At 40.5% G+C, this 20,046-nt stretch overlaps 3 protein-coding genes across 5 annotated transcripts; 2 read left to right on the top strand and 1 right to left on the bottom strand.

Annotated features, from left to right (window-relative positions):
- Positions 1–496: 496 nt before the first annotated feature.
- Positions 497–3,687, top strand: LOC139927585 (growth hormone-regulated TBC protein 1-A-like). The gene is made up of 8 exons (XM_071919779.2): positions 497–558; positions 1,222–1,367; positions 1,707–1,865; positions 2,007–2,131; positions 2,696–2,792; positions 2,899–3,071; positions 3,172–3,357; positions 3,487–3,687. Exons 1-8 carry the CDS (start codon positions 497–499, stop codon positions 3,586–3,588), a joined length of 1,050 nt encoding a protein of 349 aa, XP_071775880.1. The 3' UTR covers positions 3,589–3,687.
- An 833-nt stretch (positions 3,688–4,520) lies between these two features.
- On the bottom strand, positions 4,521–11,024 carry lamp1b (lysosomal associated membrane protein 1b). 2 transcript variants are annotated; one of them, XM_071919739.2, is made up of 6 exons: positions 10,675–11,024; positions 9,044–9,240; positions 7,662–7,790; positions 7,329–7,395; positions 6,904–7,071; positions 4,521–6,202 (listed from the first exon to the last, which is right to left on the bottom strand). In XM_071919739.2, the coding sequence occupies exons 1-6, from the start codon at positions 10,730–10,732 to the stop codon at positions 6,063–6,065; spliced, it is 759 nt and encodes a 252-aa protein (XP_071775840.1). In that variant the 5' UTR covers positions 10,733–11,024; the 3' UTR covers positions 4,521–6,062. The 2 variants fall into 2 exon arrangements, with proteins under 2 accessions (XP_071775840.1, XP_071775841.1); XM_071919740.2 differs by having other exon boundaries at positions 9,044–9,237.
- Positions 11,025–13,208: 2,184 nt separating this feature from the next.
- Positions 13,209–20,031, top strand: LOC144539849 (uncharacterized). Of its 2 annotated transcripts, none has more exons than XM_078285992.1 (7): positions 13,209–13,447; positions 17,837–17,931; positions 18,113–18,154; positions 18,377–18,409; positions 18,548–18,604; positions 18,701–18,739; positions 19,676–20,031. In XM_078285992.1, exons 1-7 carry the CDS (start codon positions 13,384–13,386, stop codon positions 19,757–19,759), a joined length of 414 nt encoding a protein of 137 aa, XP_078142118.1. In that variant the 5' UTR covers positions 13,209–13,383; the 3' UTR covers positions 19,760–20,031. The 2 variants fall into 2 exon arrangements, with proteins under 2 accessions (XP_078142118.1, XP_078142117.1); XM_078285991.1 differs by having other exon boundaries at positions 13,210–13,447; positions 18,374–18,409; positions 19,676–20,027.
- The last annotated feature ends 15 nt before the right edge of the window (positions 20,032–20,046 follow it).

Below are 20,046 nucleotides of genomic sequence, written 5' to 3'. Positions count from 1 at the left end.
AATCTGAAAACTACACATTATTTTCCAATATGCAATCCTATGGATGAATTGATATGGTCAGTACAACTATTATTACTACTAGTCTGCTACTACTACTATTACAACGACTACTAGCCTACTACTACCACCACTACTACTACTACTACTACTACTACCGCTGCTGCTACTATGACTACTACTACTACTAGGCTACTAATAACGACAGACTGGACTTGCAAAAAGGCAGGTGACAGCAAACATTGTTCTTTCACCTCCTCAAAATGTTTTGCATGCGCATACCTGGATGTACCTGGATCTACCTGGGTGTCTCTTACAGCAGCTCCGCCCCCGAGTGATGGCAGTAAGATGAGGAGGTGTGTGAAACTCAGACCGCTACGTTTCCTTTATTATTTAAGCATTGACTTCTTTTCCAAGGACTGTAAATTAAAATAACGTCTACGGTGCACGTTGTTTATAGCCGAAGCTTTGGTGTACTACCTGCATGATGTCACACACAATGGAAAAGGAGATGAAAGGAAATGTTTCCCAGCCTCTTGCATGTAGCAATGCCAGTGACAGGTAAGCTTCATGTTGACATATGTTCTGTCTGAACTGCATCTTTCACCTGTCATGTACTGAAACTTGTGTGTTTTATAGAGATACTTTGACAACACTATCTTCCAAGATGGTTGTTAGGTCATTATTGGTTTCTACCTGAACCTGATTACCTATTATTTACACTGCCATATCCTTATTGGAGAATTTTTAATTTGTTTGTTTTGAGGAGGAGGGGGGTACTACAAATTTACTCATCTAATTACACACAAAGATGATGGGATCACACTGAATATCCACCTCATCAACCACAACAACACCTCTAGTGTCCAAATTTTACATTTTATATTTTACAATGTAAATTTCTAAAGCAGCCATTGAGCTTGCTGAAATGTAGCAGCCAAGTGTGAAAATACATGTAGTTTCTCAGAAGCATATGTCTTGAATTTTGCTCCTTGCACCTAGTCCCACTTGAAAGTAATGTAATACTTCAGGTTCGTCATTTGATCTCCCAGCTGCAGAAACCCTACCCACTAAGTGGAGGTTATTGTAATGTCAGTCATTGGGGAATAGGAGAGAAAGATGGGTGGGGAGAAGAGATATCCTGCTCTGTCAGTCTTTTCTTCGCAGTACTCATTAGTGCTTTGTGCATGGGACTGGACTGACTTGAATTGCCCCTGCCTGCAGGATTGACCCCTATGGATTTGAGAGGCCTCAGGATTTTGAATCCTACAAGGAGATGATGAACGAGTATGTAGTTGTCCTCAACAGAAGGTCCATGAGATGGTCCAAGCTCCTTGAAGGGAAAGCTGATGTGGAGAAGAATTTGACAGGTAGAAGAGACACACACACACGCTCAAATATGCTCTGTTTTGCTTGTATGCGTTCTGGTTGTCTGTGGTTATGTGATGTAACTATCACGGTTGGGGCCATTCATGAATTGAACTGAGAATGCGTGGTAAATTGCAATTCAATTCCTGGAGCTAGAATTGGAATTGCACCAAGCTCTAAGGAAATGGAATTGAATTGGAATGACAGGAAACAGAATTGAATTCCGTTAAATTCCACTTCTAACAGAGGTTGTCTTGACTTGCTAAACACAAACATTGGAGCTGATGAGTTCATTCATGATATGACCCCAATCCTAGTAATGATACAATCTGTTTTGGAAGTGAAGAGGTATGTGCGTAAAGGCGTGCCCAATGAGCATCGTGCTAGAATCTGGATGGCAGCCAGCGGCGCCCAGGAGCAGCTGCAGAGGAACCCAGGTTACTACCACTCTCTGCTGGCCGCCGAGCATGACACCAAGCTGGAGGAGACCATCCACACAGGTCGGTTCTCTGTGCACTTTACATTGTGACAATCCTTATAATCAACAAAAGCACAACTCGGCTTGGTGTTCACTACAGACCAGCCCACACATGAAACACAGGCGTAACATGATAGAACGATTCCTCTGTGTTTATTGGCAGACATGCACAGGACCTTCCCTGACAACGTGCTCTTCCAGAACAACACAGAGCCATGCCTACAGGGGGCGCTGTACAATGTGCTGCTGGCCTATGGACATCACAATAAGGCAGTGGGGTACTGCCAGGTAAAGAACAACCTGTCTCAGAAAGAGTATACTGCCCTCGCATTTTACATAACCTCTGTTTACCTAAAGAACAGGACCGGCTAGTTGCTTATTCTACTAGGATCTTCTCTAGATACAACATTCACAACAACTTCCTGCACTACATTCACTAGCTTCGTGCAAGCTGCTGTCTATCAGCATATTTACTTTATTTCCAACTGTTATTGTTTCCAACCAGTTTACCATCAACTGGAGATCCATCCTGGAAACTCCCAAATTAGACCAAATGAAAGCAAAAACAAATCATTAGGTTTACTTATTGTAAGAGCAACAGTCATACCTGTTTACCCCTAGTCATTCCAGTATGCCATCACAACTAATTTCACAACACATTAATGGGAAAATCATATGTATAGCATCTTTAATTGAGCTCCCCTTTCTGGAAATATGATGTTCTTGGTATTGGCATGTCCAGCATCAATTCCATCATGTGTTTGTTTCTGTCTTTCACATCACAACAGTGATGTGACAACAGCTTAAAAATTGCATGTGCAGCTAGATCTTCTCTGTCTCTATTTATTCTAGGGCATGAACTTCATTGCAGGTTACCTTATCATCATCACCAAAGATGAAGAGAAATCCTTCTGGCTCATGGATGCATTGATAGGCAGAATACTCCCAGGTAGACATTATATGGCTTCTATTTCTTTCTATGTTTTACAATTTCCTCTCATACGCACATACACAGACACACACAGGTGCATTTCTCTAACTGTGGGATGTTGTAGACTACTACAGCCCGGCCATGCTGGGGCTGAAGACTGACCAGGAGGTTCTTGGGGAGCTGGTGAAGGCCAAAGCCCCTGCGGTGGGCCAACTTATGGACCTGTACCCCGGCATATGGACCCTGGTGGTGTCCCGCTGGTTCATCTGCCTCTACATCGACATACTCCCAGTAGAGGTGAGAAGTGAGGCTTTGTGGCAGGGACATATTAGACTATTCCTTCCTGATGCTCAGTAAATTGTTTTTTAATCTTTCGTCTTGTCCCCCGTGCTTCCAGACAGTTCTGCGGATCTGGGACTGTCTTTTCTACGAGGGTTCGAAGGTACTTTTCCGTGTGGCTCTGACTCTCATCCGTCACCACCAGCCTGAGATCCTGAGGGCCCGCTCTCTGCCCGATGTGTGCGAGTGCTTCAAACAGATCACCCGCGGGGCCTTCACCCTGGACTGCCACACCTTTATGCAGGTGCGATGGAATGGGGCGAGTACAGTCAGAGAAACAAATAAGGAAACAGTGTGTGCGCATACATCTGTCATGGAATAATCTTGAACCTTGATCCGTTTGGTGACTATCTCTCAAACTTTCCATTTACAGAAAATCTTTGCAGAACCTGGAAGTCTGTCTATGGCAACCATCAATAAGCTGAGAGAGACATGCAGACAGCAAATCATGGCGGAGGAGGCTAGACAACCATGAGGTCTTGGATTGCTGTTTTTTTTTTTCCTACCGTACTGTATTGGACTTCTAAAACTAACAGCTTTTCATCATTATGGGAAAGTTGCATCATACTACCAGCGACATCGAACTCTCCCATAACAAAATGGGCATACCGGTAGCTTTCTGGATACTTCCATGATGAACATGCTGTTTTTTTTGCTGTGATCCAGTTACCTCTGGATAGCTGAATATTGGAAGAAGTGCTGAAACTTGGCAACTAATTCAGAAGTTACGTTTCCATGTTTTCTATCTTTTGAGGTCCTGTGCGCCTCAGAATGTCTGTGTTGCTATGGATTAGTACTTTAATCTCAAACTGCATAGGACCATACACCTCACCTTGCTATGCTATTGTAAAAAAAAACCAAATATTTAAATCATTCATGTTTGTACTATTTGCACTTTTGCTATAGTAGTATGGAGGTAATATGTTTTGTTAAAGCAGAGAAGTAAATGTAAATGTACATTTTAGTGTACTCCCAAGACCGCTGTCAGACCTCAGGGATGTCCTATGGAAAAAAATAGAAATCAATGTCTCTTTCACTAGAAATAAGCTTGCACTTAAAATACCTTTGTCTATTGTTAAACTTTTTAGATTAAAATTCAATCTTCAGAATTTGGAATGGCGATTGCCGTCTAGATTCACTGATCCCGCTTTCCTTAACTTAGTATTTTACTTAATTTCTAGTGGTGTCTGTGCCCAAATGTGATGAAGATACAGTATACGAACAGTGTTCCCAATCCTGTTCTCAGGACCCAGAGCCCTGCTGGTTTCACTCTAGCCATCTAATCAGGGGTTTACACTTGGGATGCAAGATGAATTCAATTCACTAGCTGGAAGGATAGAAAGCCCAACTATGGAACAGGTTTGACTGCTGATGACTTGTTTGAAGACAAAAATAGTCCAACACAGCCTGGTTCTTTCACTTTTATTGACCTCTCCTTTAGAAAACAGTTCAAACATTCCATTAAAACCTTATTAAATCGCTACATGGATATTAACACTTTAGATGAGGGAGAAAAATTCAACATATTTTTACCTTCCCCTTTCACTTCAAACAAAGCATATTTATGATAATAACAGTACAAGTAGGCTAAGTGAGACACAAAGAAAATGTCCCAAACATGGCAGCACGCACTGTGTCAATGGGCGAGCGAGTGAGTACCTCTGTGGTATTGGCATTTCCTACATCCCATCCATGTCACAGCTGGGAAGGCACTGATGAAAATTGGCCAGGGCATTTTGGCCATTTTAAGATTAAATTGGGCTGTCTTTCAGGACTTCAGTGCAACTCCTTTTCCCTTCAGTGATAAAAATCCCAATTGGATGCCTTACTTGGTAAAAATCAACAAAACCACCCAGTGGATTGGAACAAATCATCAAATATTAATTGTGTTTCTACTGATCGCAGTGATGTCCTGAGCATTTTCATCCACCTCAGCCAACAGTAATGTGTTTTTTAGTTTGTATCAGCAACTCCTATTGTGCGTGTATTGTAACAGCAGTATCCGAGAGAGTGCATAACAGCCATAGAAAGGTCAGTTCAACTGGTCAACAAGGATGCCTCATCTGAATCGCATTTACCTTGTAAAACCAACTGCATCCACAGTCTGTCCATACAAAATGTGTAGGGTATTTCTGAGGGGAAAGCATTGCATGTTATTACTAATCCCACTGCAAAAAACAACTAAATGAGTCTTAACTATAGGGGGACTGCTCACATTTCCTTGTTAGTAGCATAAGGTTACTGCCGGGCGACAGTGCACTTCTTCCTAAATCCCTACGGTCTGCATACTTGGGCTATATGTAGGATTGCAATATAAATTGTCAGAAGGTTTGACATCTTCGCTGTCTGAAGTGGATTAAATAGAGCAGCCAATTAAGTATATTCCCTTTACAAAAACATAACAGCTCCTTTATGACAAGACCACTAAAATGGCCACCAAAAACAACACATATGCAAACAATAAAAACAGGTACAGTAGCAATTATTGAACAGACAATCCCTCAAAATACCTTTCTCAGAAATCAATAAATAGTACATATGATTGAGGCCTTAAACTACACGCTGCAAAGCAAGTCAACATTGTGGAATATCTGACCTATAATTTCATGGGTGCTCCAATCAACATCCATCCCCTGCTTTACATGGTACCGGTAAAGAGAATTTCCTTATTCCATTACAATCTCTCAACAAAGTCCCATTTTATACAAAGTCCGGAAAGCGCATATCAACCTCCAACAAAACCCACAAGCTGGTAATGACTCTTGCTAGTGTTAATGATACGGGCAAAGGAGGGGCAGCAAGAAGGAATCTAGGACATACAGAAGGAGAGTGAGCTGAAGGTTGGAGGGACTGGGAGGAATGTGGGAGGGTGTCAGTCTTGTAAAATAGTGGTTAACTGCAAGGGTGAGATAGCGCTCTCTGGCCTCTGGGGGCAAGTGACAAACCACCTCAGATGGTCTGGTAGCCAGCATGGCTCCTCTTCCTGCCGATGAGGTAGGCCACGAGGACGATGAGGACAAGGCCGGCCAAAGCTGCTCCAACTATGATAGGGATCAACATGTCATCTTCATCCAGCTGGCACTCCTCAGCTGGACACATGCAAGGCAGGACACATTGAAGTGGGATTGCAGGAGATAAGAGGAGAGACAAATAAGTTGATGTTTTCGTCACATTGTACTATAAAATGAGAAAACCGGCTTTTAGTTCATGACTAAAGCATCAACAAATCCTATGAAAATAACAAAATCAGCAATGATTTTGTTTTGCCAACAAGTCTCGTCCATGTAGCCGGTGCCCAATGCAGCCATGTCCCAGCAGCCATAGAACTCCATTGTATTAAAAAAACGATTAAAAACACGTCACAGAGCCATGCTGCTGCTCTGGGCAACATATTTCATCATCACGATGCACCGGGCCAGCCAACTTTTTCCTCAAACAACTTAATAAGCCATCTCAGGAAAGTAGTTCCGTAGCACCGAAAATAGTCCCCGGCGTAATGAAGAATTTGCCATTTGAATTTGATTTGGTAATAGCTACAACAGCCTGACTTTTCGTGGTAACAGTTAGCGATTTTAAAAATTGAAACTATGTCTTTGTGAGCTGTATTTCAAGGTTTTTAAGCTTACAATTGGAGCCAATGACTTCCGGGTAGACGGCTAAAAACGGTACGTGGGAAGTCAGAAAGTAACGGGAGTAGAGCAAACGCATTGCTGATTTTGTTATTTTCATAGGATTTGTTGACGGTAAGCAATGCATTAAAAAACACCAGCCTTATCCTTTAAGTGCGTACCTGCTCCAAACTGATCTCCGGTGAGGCCAAAGGGCTGCACCTGCAGCTGGAAGGTGTTGATGGAGAAGTCCTGGGCCACATCCAGAGTTTGCTCCTCACGACACATGTATGAGCGCCCTAGGGTGCCCCGCAGGTAGTCCAGGCTGCGGTTACCGGCTGTGAAGGGCCCTGGGAAAGAGGAGTGAAAAGAGGGGGAGAGACGTGTCAGGGATTGAATGAGATGGAACAAAGGAGCGAGTTCAAGAGAGGCAGCACACAAAAAAAGAAAAGTGAAGAAGAATAGGGAAAATAGGTGTATTTATAGAAAATGAGCAAAACTGACTGATTAAGATCATACAATAGGTTGGACACATCATCATGCTTACTATTCATCTGATTACAGGTAGCTAACATGACATATTAAGAGGGTCAGGATGTGCACTCACCACTCATGTCAGGCAAGACTGCTGACAGCGATACTCCACTCAAGTGGTATTTACTGGATGTGACATTCTGGAGAGAAACAATCAGTAACACAAACATAACTCAGTCACACTGCAGTCAAGTAAGCAAGTCAGTTGTTTACTTCATGTTCTTTAGCTGCCATCTAGTGGCTGTTTCAGTAAATACAAGATGAAAAGGAAACTGCCTGCAAAAATGGCAAATGGAGAGAGTAGAGAAGAGGATAAATAGCACTGCACAGAGGCCACATTTTCTTTACATTTTTAATGGCCAGGGTAATTAATTACAAGACAGAGGGGAGAGAGAAGGCAACTTACCAGGGAGAAGATAAAGGTAAGGTTGGTTTTATCCCCATCTGCTGTTAGCAGCAAGGTGGCACTGTCTGCGTCACATGACCCAGAGCTCTTTGTCACATTGGGCTGAAGGTTCACAACATCCAGCACAGTCTGTAAATACATCATGGACCATTAAGCACCTCAGACATGTGTGCATATGTCTACATAGACAGCTCTACAAGTATTTAGACAATGGACTAGGATACATTCTTTGATGTTATGGCTCCTAACTTAATACTTTGGAGCTTAAATAACAAAGGCTATGAGGTTCAACTGCGGTGTTTTTGTTAAAGCCCACTATTTCGGTATGTCAAAAGTATTAGGACAGATTACACGGTTGTGTATGTGAATACAAGTTAAAAAAAAAAAAGGGGCTTTGGTTGTCAAGCCATCATCAAGCTATTATTGTCCTGCTACAGTACTTCAAGAAACATGAACAACTTTAGCAGTCGTTTCTCCTGAGCTTCAGATGACATAAAATGCCTGACGTTCCAGAGAATTGCCCTGTCTCAGTTGCTTGCAGTACCTCCTGAGCAGCAGAACATTTTAGTATACTGAATTTTAAAAAATGGTCAAATCTGTCCTCAAGTGTTAGGATGTTAAACCAGTTTTTTTCAGGTTTGACGAAGAAAACATGGCAAAATGCCAAGCAAAAATAAGTAAAATACAATCCAAAACGATATGCAACATGGATCACAGAAAAACAAACAAAACAAAAATCATCCAAGCGGCATTAAACATGCATCAGCCTCTGAGTTTCACTATGATTTAAGGTGCAGTATGTTGAAATTGCCAGGTGGCATCTTAAAAATGTTCTTATGCGACAGCATAAGAATATTTGGTATGTTTAGTTTGTTCCAGCTATGTAGGCCTATGTACTGGAATGTATTTGGACATAGCAGATATTCAAGGCTTAGGCTGGCCCCATCAGCCATCCATGTATTCATTGAAATTCCAAGGCTAATGAGACAACATGCTTATCATCCTCTGATGGATGACCAAGTCCTAAGTGTGTATGTGTGTGTATGTACAGTATGTAGAGGTTGTCAAGTTGTGTTGGTTTCCAGTGAAGGAGCCCCACAACAAGACCACTGGCAGATTTCTAGCAGTATGAAGACAGATGATGGAGCTATATATTACTGCAACACCAATAACTGAAAAGCAGATTTCAAAACTTTACTATATAAACAGGGGAGCCCGTTTCTCATAGACACAACGAGCCATCCCAAGCCATGTTAGTAAAGCTAGGTGGAAGGGCAGATTAGCGCAGGTGTCCCGCATGTTCTGGGATACACTGGAGGAAACCCTGGCTCACCTGCCCAGTCAAAACTACCTGCCTACTGTGCGTGTCTGTGTGTAAGCACCTTGTTCTGGGAGGCAGAGCTGAAGGAGATGTTGAGCTGGAGGCCCATGCGTGCCATTAAACAGGCAGTTCCATTGCTGCTGAGGACAGTGTAGTTTCCCCGTTCTGGTCTGCCTGGGTCCTTGTGTGGTGGAGCAGTGGTTTGGGGAGCAATGGGTGGGGCATCAGTGGCAAAACTCTGGTGCAGGACGGCAGCTGCTTTGACAGTAGAAAAGGTATTGAGTTGGTGAGATTTATGCTCCTGTCTTTGTACCAAATTCAGTTGTCTCAGGTGACTTAATCCATCTTGTACCAAACCTGAAGAGTAAAACCTGTCATATTCTCTGACAGATTTCTCTTCAGTTCCTGACACCTCTTTAGCAGGCAGGCATCAATGCACCTTCTAACTTGTACTAGTCCTACTTTGGCTTAGTCAAATTATTGCCATGTTGGAGGGTTTGTGAGAGGGTCACAAGTCAAACCATGACGGGTCACATGAAAATTCCTCTGGTCCCCACAAATCACTAAAAAGGAATTTAAAAACCATAATCAATGGTGAGGGTAACATAATGTGGACATCACACCCACAAACATATGCAGCATTTGTTTTCTATGGTTTCAGACGGTGACGAGCACTCCTAACAAGTGTTGAGAGTTTTTGGAGTGTTGTGGTCAATCGACTATAAAACCTCCTTGGTTGCCATGCATGACACACAAGGTAGCCTCAAAATAGTAGGAAGTAACAAAAAACTCAACTTTCATCGCTGGTTTATGGGATAGCAAATTGTAAACAAAAAGTCCATCCATATCTCCAATATACAGTATAAGAAAATATTTTTACTATCCGTTTTCATAACTAAAGTTTGTTGTTACCATATTGGTTGATAGTGACAGTGTTTGTTTGTTTTTTGTTTCTTCATTTACATTTTTAATAACGAAAAAAGTAGGAATAAAACACTTTTCCTCTGGAATGAAGGGTGACTTCCCGCAGATTCTGACAAAGACTTAACTCGAGGGGAACGTTAAGTTTTAAATCAACATGAAAGCTATAAACAAATTCGACATGGTGAGTACAAAGCTGTCCTCCATGTTTGTTTGCGCTCCGTATCTCCCGTCAGAGCGAGCTATGATATTATAATACTTCCACTGAGCGAGCATGCTGGTACGTTGTTCAGGGAGCGGAGATTGTGTTGAGAATGACGCTACGCTAAAACAACGAAGCGGTTGAGAGCCAGCTAATGCAGGGTGTCTGCCAGTTTTATTTGGTTAAACTGACTTTTTCAGGCCCTTTAGCTCCAATTAGGATGACATGGAAGACCAATTTCAACTGAAGCTGAAAGAAGTGAAAAAGAAACCATCAGTAGCTAACAGAATACCACTAACGTTACTGCGTGACTGGGCTGATGTTTCAACGGAAAACAGCACACCAAGAAATCACATTTCAAAGACCACTGAAACTTAATTTAAGACTTACGTTAAATGTTATAGTTCGCTGTATCCGTGGCCATTTAAAGCCTTGAGTTTAGACAATAAAAATTAAGGCATTTTAAGACTTTTTCAGGAACCGACCCTGCTAACGTCAGCGTGACCGCTGACTTGGCATCGTTTAGCTCGCTGGCTAACGTTGGATAAATTACACATAACGTTACTCACCTAAAAGCAACAGTATTCCCAGGGACCACCATGACTTGCTACTGCCGAGCTGTGCCATGTTTCTCTCCGTCTGCTTCAGCGCTTGTCAAGGCGAATCACAGCAACACAACAGACACGACGGAACTAGCTAGGAGCTGTTTTGCTAGGCTAACGTTACAACAACAGGAGTCAAGCGCACTAGTTGGCTAGATTACAACGAGCGAGTCTTTGTAACGAGAACCGCTAACGTTTCAGGTAACAATTTTAAACTCTCTAAATACTTGTTTTTCAGCGATAAAAGCTGTTTAACATGCTATACGACGAGTTTTGCTCGTCGTTGACACTACCACCGCCACCACTGCAAAGAATGACTTCAGGGTCATGTGATTGAGGGTTTAAGAAACGCCCAGCCAAGTCACATGATTACATACAGTAGCTAGTTATTTTACATAACCTTTTTCTCCAAAACATATTTATATAATGGATGTATCAGCCTTGTGATTATTACTAAAGAAAAGAAAGCAAAAAGGCTACATGTCAACTGTTTTGATAGTATTAAGTCAATCTATATTTATCCAAATTTTAATTTAATGTGACAATGTTTCTTTTATCCTTTTTAATGTTTCATTTCCATTCCCCAGGGTTGTAGTACACTTGTTTGCATATGCTCTGTTCTGCAAAAAATAATAAATAGCCCTAAAGTCAATTACAAATATCCCTCTCTTGTTGCAGCACAGGGTCCATAAGCTTGGATCTGGGCATGTAATTAAAGGTCCCTAAGGTCAGGCTGCCAACCAGCTTCAGTCAGGTGACACTGAGCATTTCACGTGCCAATGTCAAAATGTATTCTCCTCTCAGTGCAACTTAGCCCCTCTTCACCTCAATTATTGACCCCTCTGCTGTTATTTCAATAGCCAGCTCAGTCTCACAAATCAGTGTGATTAGGCAAGTCATGACAAAGATGAAGCTTGGACCACACCAGATAACCTGAAGAAGCTTCATGCCGAGGCCAAGATGTTATGTCTGTCTGCAAAACCCCCCCCCACCCCCACCCCCGCTCTCTCTTTCTCTCATACACACACAAGCACAAACAAAAAACACTCAAGTGTCATTAGAACAGCCTATCTTGAACACAAGGTAGATACTTTAGATAGGCTGTCACTGGATACAAATGTCAAATCAATCGTAACTGTACCCTTTTGATAGATTATTCACATTGAGTGATTGAGTGTTAGCAAACAAACAACCACAACACTTTTACCTTTCACCCTCATGTAATCTGTAGCATTGTTTTTTTTACCGTCTGCTTGGTAACCTGTGGTTTGTCCTGTTCACGTCTTCAAACAACACAGACTGTATTTTTTTTTTTTAACACTTTTTATTGATTTTATTAGGTCTTCTTGACAAAAACAACATCGTTGCCAGGCATCATGGTATCCACAACATCCAGATAACAGACAATATATATTATGGATTATGAACAAGGGGTCTTTATACAGCACTACATAATTTGTATATAAGTTTCCTTGATTGGTAGAGCATACAGCAGAAGGAAGGCAAGTGACATTTTAAACAGTGAGGATGAGGGGGAAAAAGCCACCAAAAAAAAAAAAAAAAAAGCCACGTAGTTCTATGTTCCTTATTCCAACAAATATATTATCCATTTTGTCCATCTTGCGCAGTATAAGTCATTTCTCAGTCTCATAGGAAAGTCAGTCTTTCCATCTCATGAATCTCTTTGATGATTTCAAGCCAATTATCTACTGTAGGTGGATCGGCCTGTAACCATTTACGAGTGATTGCTTTTTTTGCTGCTACAGTCAATATTTTCAGGAGGTATCTGTCATTTCCTGTTATTCCTTCTGGTAGATTGCCCTAATAAAGTGACACGCACGTCAATGGAATCTGCTGCCCAAGAATATGCTGCATGATTCTCCAAATACTTTCCCAAAATAGTTGTATTTTTGGGCAGCTCCAAAAGATGTGGTGGTGATTTGCCCCATCATCCCCACAATTCCTCAACATGTATGGTCTATCAATGTATAGACTGTATTTTTAATGTATTCTTTTGCTATAACCTTGGAACCATTTCACCCAAACTCAGATTACCTAAACCCACTTTTTTAAGATGATAAACCCATAAATTCATAATATGCAATATAGTGAATACTATCAGCCTCCTGTAATACTATCAGCCTCCTGTAAATTGTATGAAATATGGTCTGTTCAAGAAAACATAAGTTATAACAGTATTCAATAAATTGTGATTGAAGATTATAACAGTTTACCAACCTTTTATTTTACCACCACATTACTGTGTAGATCTATTTAAAGAAGTCAAACATCCAGTCAAAAAAACAGCCATTCTATTCTCTAATCTATATGATCAGAAAGAACATATGAGGCAAAGGACCTCATCAGCACTGCTGAAATGAGCCAAGAGGAACAAACAGAGACAGGTTTCGGGGAAACAGAGTGGAAAATGACACAGAAAACTACTGCAGGTCTTGAAGGTTGTAAGATGCTTTGAAGGACAGACAGAGAGGAACTCAGAGCGTCAGTCCATTGACAGGTAGTGTGTATCGGTGTCAGTTCAGCCACTTCCTGTGATCAGAGTGAGGGGAAACGGAAAAAAGTGAAAGTTAGGTAACATTAACTAGAGCCCAGCAGCAACGCAGGAGAGAGAAAAAAGCCTTAATTCTCGAGAAAGAGAGACGAAGAGGGAGTGCGATGGACACACTGAGGACTGGTGTGTTTGTGCTCTTCGTGCTCTTGTTGCTTGTGTCTTCTACAGGTAAGTGCTGCGCATCCAAACAAGCTATTTTCCAATTGGCAATACTGAGTTTGGCAAAAGAGACGATGTGTTTGTATTTCTGCAAAAAAGACAACTATAGCTGACTGACTCATGGTTAAGGATGCAGGTGTTTGCCACAGTTTATAGGCCTTTGTTGAATTTATTTAGATTACTTACTTCCAGTGCGCGCCATCCAACACCCCATTATGAGCTCATTTCCATGGGTTTCTCTACAGAGGCCTTCTGCTGGTTAGATGCAATAGACAATCCAGGGATTTGCGGCTCTGCAGTATATCCCCCCCTAGGCCTTTCAATTGATTTTTCATTTGTACAGTGTCTTGATAGAAAGATCTAAAGGCAGCATGGTATTATGTGGTCGCCTTGCTGATTTCTGTATTACCAAAGAGCAAGAGAGTCAAAGAAGAGATGAGAGCAGATATTTTCTCTACACAGCATTTTGTTGTGGAAAATTACAGCTGCTTGAGGTTACGTTACTAGGAAAAGAAAATATAAGACATGATGGAACAATTGAATTTTCCATTTAATGTAATAAACATAGTTGTCTGTTTTTTGGAACATAAAGTGACAGAAAATTATAAGCATGCTTACTATCAGTTGACAAATCACAAGTTAAATCTACGAGAAACAAACTAAATATACTGTTTAAAGCTCTAAAGCTTTATGTACAGCAGGGACTTGCACTTTGCCTATTTTATTGTTCTTACTCTGCCTTCTTGTGCCTTTCTGCAAACAGTCATGCTGTCTCCTAGAATCACCTGTTGGCCTGTATGTTGTCACCTAGAATAACTAAATCTATATGTGGCTGGCTGAAATTCAAAGTACAGCATCCTGCTGCAATAAATGTTGGTGACCTAAAAAGATCCTGTAGGAAAGCTGAAAGAACATGTAGAAAACTAAGCTACATGTTCACCGTGCCATTCTAAAGGAAAAAATTGCTACTTATAATAAAACTGTTCGAAGTGAGAGAAGGGCCCACTTCTCTAAAATTATTACAGAGAATAGTGGAAACTCTAGGGTTTTATACTCCACCATTGATAGACTACTAAATCCAACCCCCTTCAACACACTCAGTCAGGCATCTGCTTTGAAATGTGAAGAAGTCACCTCTATAAGCATTGCTAATACAGCTAATACGATTGGTGACACACCCAAAAACAGCCCCCCAAAATTGAGATGTTTTAGCAATATTACGCAATCTGAACATGTGCTCTGGATCCAGTCCCTAGTACATTCCTCAAGAATGTATATGATAGTTTGGCTCCCTCTATTCTTAAGATAATTAATACCTCATTGGAAACAAGTATATTTCCTACTGCCTTTAAGACTGCTGTAGTGAAACCTCTACTTAAAAATTTGAATCTAGATAACACTATCCTTAGTAATTACAGGCCTATATACCTTCATGAACAAAGTACTTGAAAAAGTGTTTTTTAATCAGCTTAATACCTTCCTCAATGAAAACAATATCCTAGAGAAATTTCAATCAGGTTTTAGATCCAATCACAGCACAGAAACAGCCTTAGTCAAAATAGCAAATGATCTTAAACTTGCTACTGACTTAAACTTAAAAGTGTCAATCCTTATTCTTTTAGATTTTAGTGCAGCATTCGACACCATTGATCATAACATTTTACTTCACCGCCTTGAGAAGTAGGTTGGTCTCTCTGATAGTGTTTTAAACTGGTTTCAAACCTACATTACTGGGAGAGAATTTTATGTTAGTCTAGGGGATCATGTGTCTGTAAAACATGACTTACCTTTCGGTGTAGCCCAAGGGAGCTGTCTTGGTCCCTTGCTATTTTCCCTGTATATGCTTCCATTAGGTAACATCATTAGTCAACATAATGTTAATTTCCACAGCTACGCAGATGATACCCAACTTTACATTTCTGTTGAGCCAACAAACCCAGACAGCCTTTGCTCCCTGACCGCCTGTTTGGCCTCTATAAATCAGTGGATGAGTGACAACTTTTTAAAACTGAATGAGGATAAAACAGAGATACTCTTACTTGGACCAAACCCTTTTTAGTAAGCTCGGGAGCCTGGCTCACCAGACCAAATCACAAGTTAAGTCTAGGTGTCATTTTAGATTCGGATTTAAGTTTTAAACCCCATATTAGTAAAGTGACCCAGACAGCTTTCTTCCACCTGAGAAACGTTGCCAAAGTACGGCCATTTTTAACACAACAGGATGCTGAGAAACTAATTCATGCTTTTATCACTAGTACATTAGACTACTGCAATGCACTATTTACTGGTCTCCCAAAAAAGTCTACAAAGAAACTGGAACTCATACAGAATTCTGCTGCTAGACTTTTAACTAAGACCAAGAAGAGAGAGCATATCACTCCTGTTTTAGCTGAACTGCATTGGCTCCCTGTTTCTTTTAGAATTGATTTTAAGGTCCTTTTAATTACCTACAATGCTCTTAATGGCATAGCACCTTCATACATCTCTGACTTTTTAATATCCTATCAACCACAAAAAGCCCTTAGATCCTCCAATGCTGGTCTTTTAGTCGTGCCCAAAGTACTCCACAAACAAAGCGGGGAAGCTGCTTTTATGTATTATGCACCAAAATTGTGGAACGCCCTGCCCAAGTATATCAAACAGGCAAGCTCTGTGGACATTTTTTAAAAAGAGCTTAAAACTTACCTTTACTGGAAGGCTTTTAGCTAACTCATTTTTATCTTGTGATTTATGAGCTGCATTTTATGTATGAAAGGTGCTATACAAATAAAGTTTTATTATTATTATTATTATTAGTAGTAGTAGAAGTAGTATTCACATATTTTAATTTTCCACCCCAGATTTCATGTAAATTTTCATGCATTCACTGAAAATTGACAATTGCATTTACACTGCAAAATAATTTCACAAAACATTTATTTGGGTTGTTTTGTCTTGGGTCAATACAAACTATTCTATGAAAAATGAAATGGAAATTCTTGAATGAATTTGAAATTCTCTGAATTTCCTGTGAAAATATAAAATTCAGCAAATAGAAAACGTGATTTGTAAAATAATTTAGTCTGTTTATTTCATTTGGGCTTAACTGGCTCAGAAGTAGAAACTTGTGAACATTTCATGTTACCCACCTAATCGTTCATGCTGTAGTTAGGCATTTAGAAACAAAACCACTTTCAGTCCTTATTATATCTCAATCAGATTTATTATGATTTTCTTTTAAATACATCAATAAATTACCTCCCTCCAGACGCTATATATATAAAAACACTGCAGGTGTTCCCCAGTGACTTTCATTGTAAAATTAGGAAAATCAAAACATCCCTCAAAGTACGCAGATTACATTTGAAATAATTTAGTAAAGTATAAAGAATTATTATTTGAAGTAGATAATCAGTAATCCCTATCTGGTTACACGGAAGGTTAACCTTCCCAGCCCCGATGTGGCCCTATGCAGGATTGTTGTTTTGCATCTGACATTATGAGCCGATTAATGTTATTCTGTCTTGATTTCACCAGGTAATGTCCAACTGGCTGAGTTAGGAACAATCAGTAGGGACCAGGGAACCAGCAGCTATAGCAACAACACCCAAGAGGCCGTTCATTACTGTGATGTTGGCCATCACCAAACTACAGTACAGAAACATAATGACAGTAAACACATGTGCACTGACTGAAAGTTTCCTTCAAAGTAGTTTACATACATAAGAATGAAAAAGAAGAGAAGAAAGAAAGATCCTTGGTTATCACAAGGGTTGGCATGCCAACCATTATGGGAGTTAGAATGTGTCTTTGACCAATCAGACTGCTTGGTTAAAATCTACCAGTTCTGTAATACTAATTACAAATGTGAATTTTTGAATTATAATATACATGTAACACCACAATAAACATTTTGCCAACTGTGATACACATTTGGAACATGTTTCACATGTAGGTCAAGAACAGCTTCTTGAAGCAGTTTTAAATCTATTTGAGATCAGGAAGTTATAGCATCAGTGAATCGCACCACCGCTGGCCATGTTCTCACAACATGGCTTCTTTTCCAACCACAGAGAGATAAACTGAGCCTCTCCTAAACCACAGCGCACCCCGACTCACTGACAGGAAGAGACTTAATGTATTGAACTGCAGATATAGGTTTTTTTATTTCCTATTTCAGGGGACTTGCGTAATTCTCTGATGTATTTCTGCAACATTGCTGTTTTTCATTCCATGTATACTAATTTGATATATCTCATTAAATAGGTGCACACACACACACACACACACACACACACACATACATACATATACACACACACACACACACACACACACACACACACACACTGAAGTCCCTATGTCTCAGTCTCAGTCTCAATGTCTCAATAATTCTTTTCTGTTGTGTGTGTCCTGTAGAGGCTTATTTGACTGAGCCGGTCATCTGCTACATTCTGGATGGCTTCCTGATCCTTTACTGCATCGTTGCCACGGCATTGCTCTTCAGAGAGAAGGTGAGTTACAGTACAAGCACAGGTTTCAGTGTTTTCAAGACTGGGGCTGAGCAAAGGTAACTATAAAGTGCAGCCATATACAGGAAGTTATAGTGTGTTTGTTAAAAAACTGAAATATTATAAAGTACAGGAAATGCCATTCCTTCCTTGTCTGTTCTTTCATCTCTTCCTCTCTGTGCAGTTTTCTGCTCTTCCATCTGAAGCTGTGGGAGATTCGGCAGGTGTAAGTCTCCATGTCTAATCCCAAATCACAACTGTGTTTGAGTTTGATTTTATTGACATGCACTTGCATGATCTTCTCCATGTATTTGTTTGCCAATTTGCTGTTGATGACTATAAAGAGGTTTACACTGATACAAATTTGGGGGCCACAATATAGGTCAATGTGTATATTTGTGTGTGCATGTACGCATTTCAGTTTATGTTTGTGTATTTCTCACAGAAGCAAAAACAGGAAGCTAATGATGCCATTTATCAGGTAAGGAGGACTGTCTTAGTGGCGGCAGTAGTTACGCAAATTGGGTCACCTCCTCTAGTCTTTAGAGATAGAGTTGAACTAAACTATGCCGCTCTCCTGTGTGGTATTTCTTCTGTTTTTTTAAATTTTCCTCTCTAGGATCTTCAGAGACCTGAGGGCACCGATGCTTACCAGGTGATTGAAACAAAAGGAAGGGTAAGTAACTTGTGTTGATAAAGAGTTCAAAAAATTACCTTCCCATTCTGCCTTGGCTCCTACACCATCAATTATCATGTTGTATTTTGTCTCTAGAAACAAGCTCGCAAGAAAAAGAACACCCAGGTGAATGAGGTAAGAAGCTAGAGTTAGCCTACTCTCTTACAAAGATCTCAAACAAACAAAAAATTTGAAACAAAGCTATAGGGTATGGTCAAAATAAAGGGAACGCAAAAATAAGTAAGCACCACAGTCTCTCCATTAAAATGTTTATAAGCTGCAAAAGTTAAAATGGTATTGTTCCAGCCACTGGGATCTTAATCCAACAACCAACCAATGTTACATTTCTGAAAACATTTCCTCTAAGCACAATAAAGAAAACACCAGCATGAATATTCTCCAGAATTCCTCATTCTGTAATGGTGTGGCACACATTATCTAACATGGTTTCTGTCCATTCATCTCCTAAAGGGCAAAGCTAATACTAATAAATTTAGACATTGTGAATTTGGTCTCAGATGTCATTTCAGAATCCCCTATTAATGCCCATTTTGGATCATATCTCATCACTATTACAAAGGTTTGGCAAATGGCTGGCATCACTGCTGTGCTCTTCAAACCACCGTATAACAGCTTGTGCCTTGTTGATAAGGGATAACCCGGAACACAAATAAATGGATGACAACATCACTGAGAATTATTATAGTATTTACTAGAAATTGCCATCTTAGAGAAGACTTGATTCATTCCAGGCCAGGAAATGTTTCCTAATACAGAACTGCTACTGGAATGGATTACTATTGCATGTTTCCTTGTTATCTTGACCATACCCATTGTCTCCAAGCATGTGACGTCAAGGTCCAAAAGTCTGCAGGTTTTCATTCCCACCAAACACTACACCAGCTGATTTCACTGATTAACACACCTTCAACCGAATAGGGGGAACTACAGTGAAGTCAGCTGCTGTAGTGTTTGGTGGGAACCTGCAGACCCTCGACGGCACATGATCAGTGAGCACTGGTCTAGCCATTACAGAACTTCTATCTTAACTCTTTTCCCCTCCATCCATAGTCTCTCCCAGCAGAAGGCAGGGATAAGGACGCCTATGAAAGTTTGATCCCCCGTGCCTCAGCCCCACCTCTGCCTGCCCAGTGATGTCCCCTATGGTCAGCTGTGTGTCAGGAGACAACACTGTTAATTCCATCATAAGCTCCTCAGCTCTGTCCCGAAGCCATCAGAAACAGCTCTCTGTCTGGAGTTTTTAATCTATCTCTGATCTTGATGCCCTGCCATGTAGTAAAACAGATGTAGTAGTAGTAGTAGCAGATGTAGTAGTCTTAGTGTCACTTCTACATTCTTAGCAAGTGGCTGTTTATGCTGTAAATTATTATACCAGTATGACACATCATGTACATTGTATTCCAATAAAAGACAGGCTACAT

The sequence above is a fragment of the Centroberyx gerrardi genome, chromosome 10 (assembly GCF_048128805.1).
Source record: "Centroberyx gerrardi isolate f3 chromosome 10, fCenGer3.hap1.cur.20231027, whole genome shotgun sequence".
Taxonomy (NCBI): Eukaryota; Metazoa; Chordata; class Actinopteri; order Beryciformes; family Berycidae; genus Centroberyx; species Centroberyx gerrardi.
This window is presented reverse-complemented; position numbering and strand designations above follow the sequence as displayed.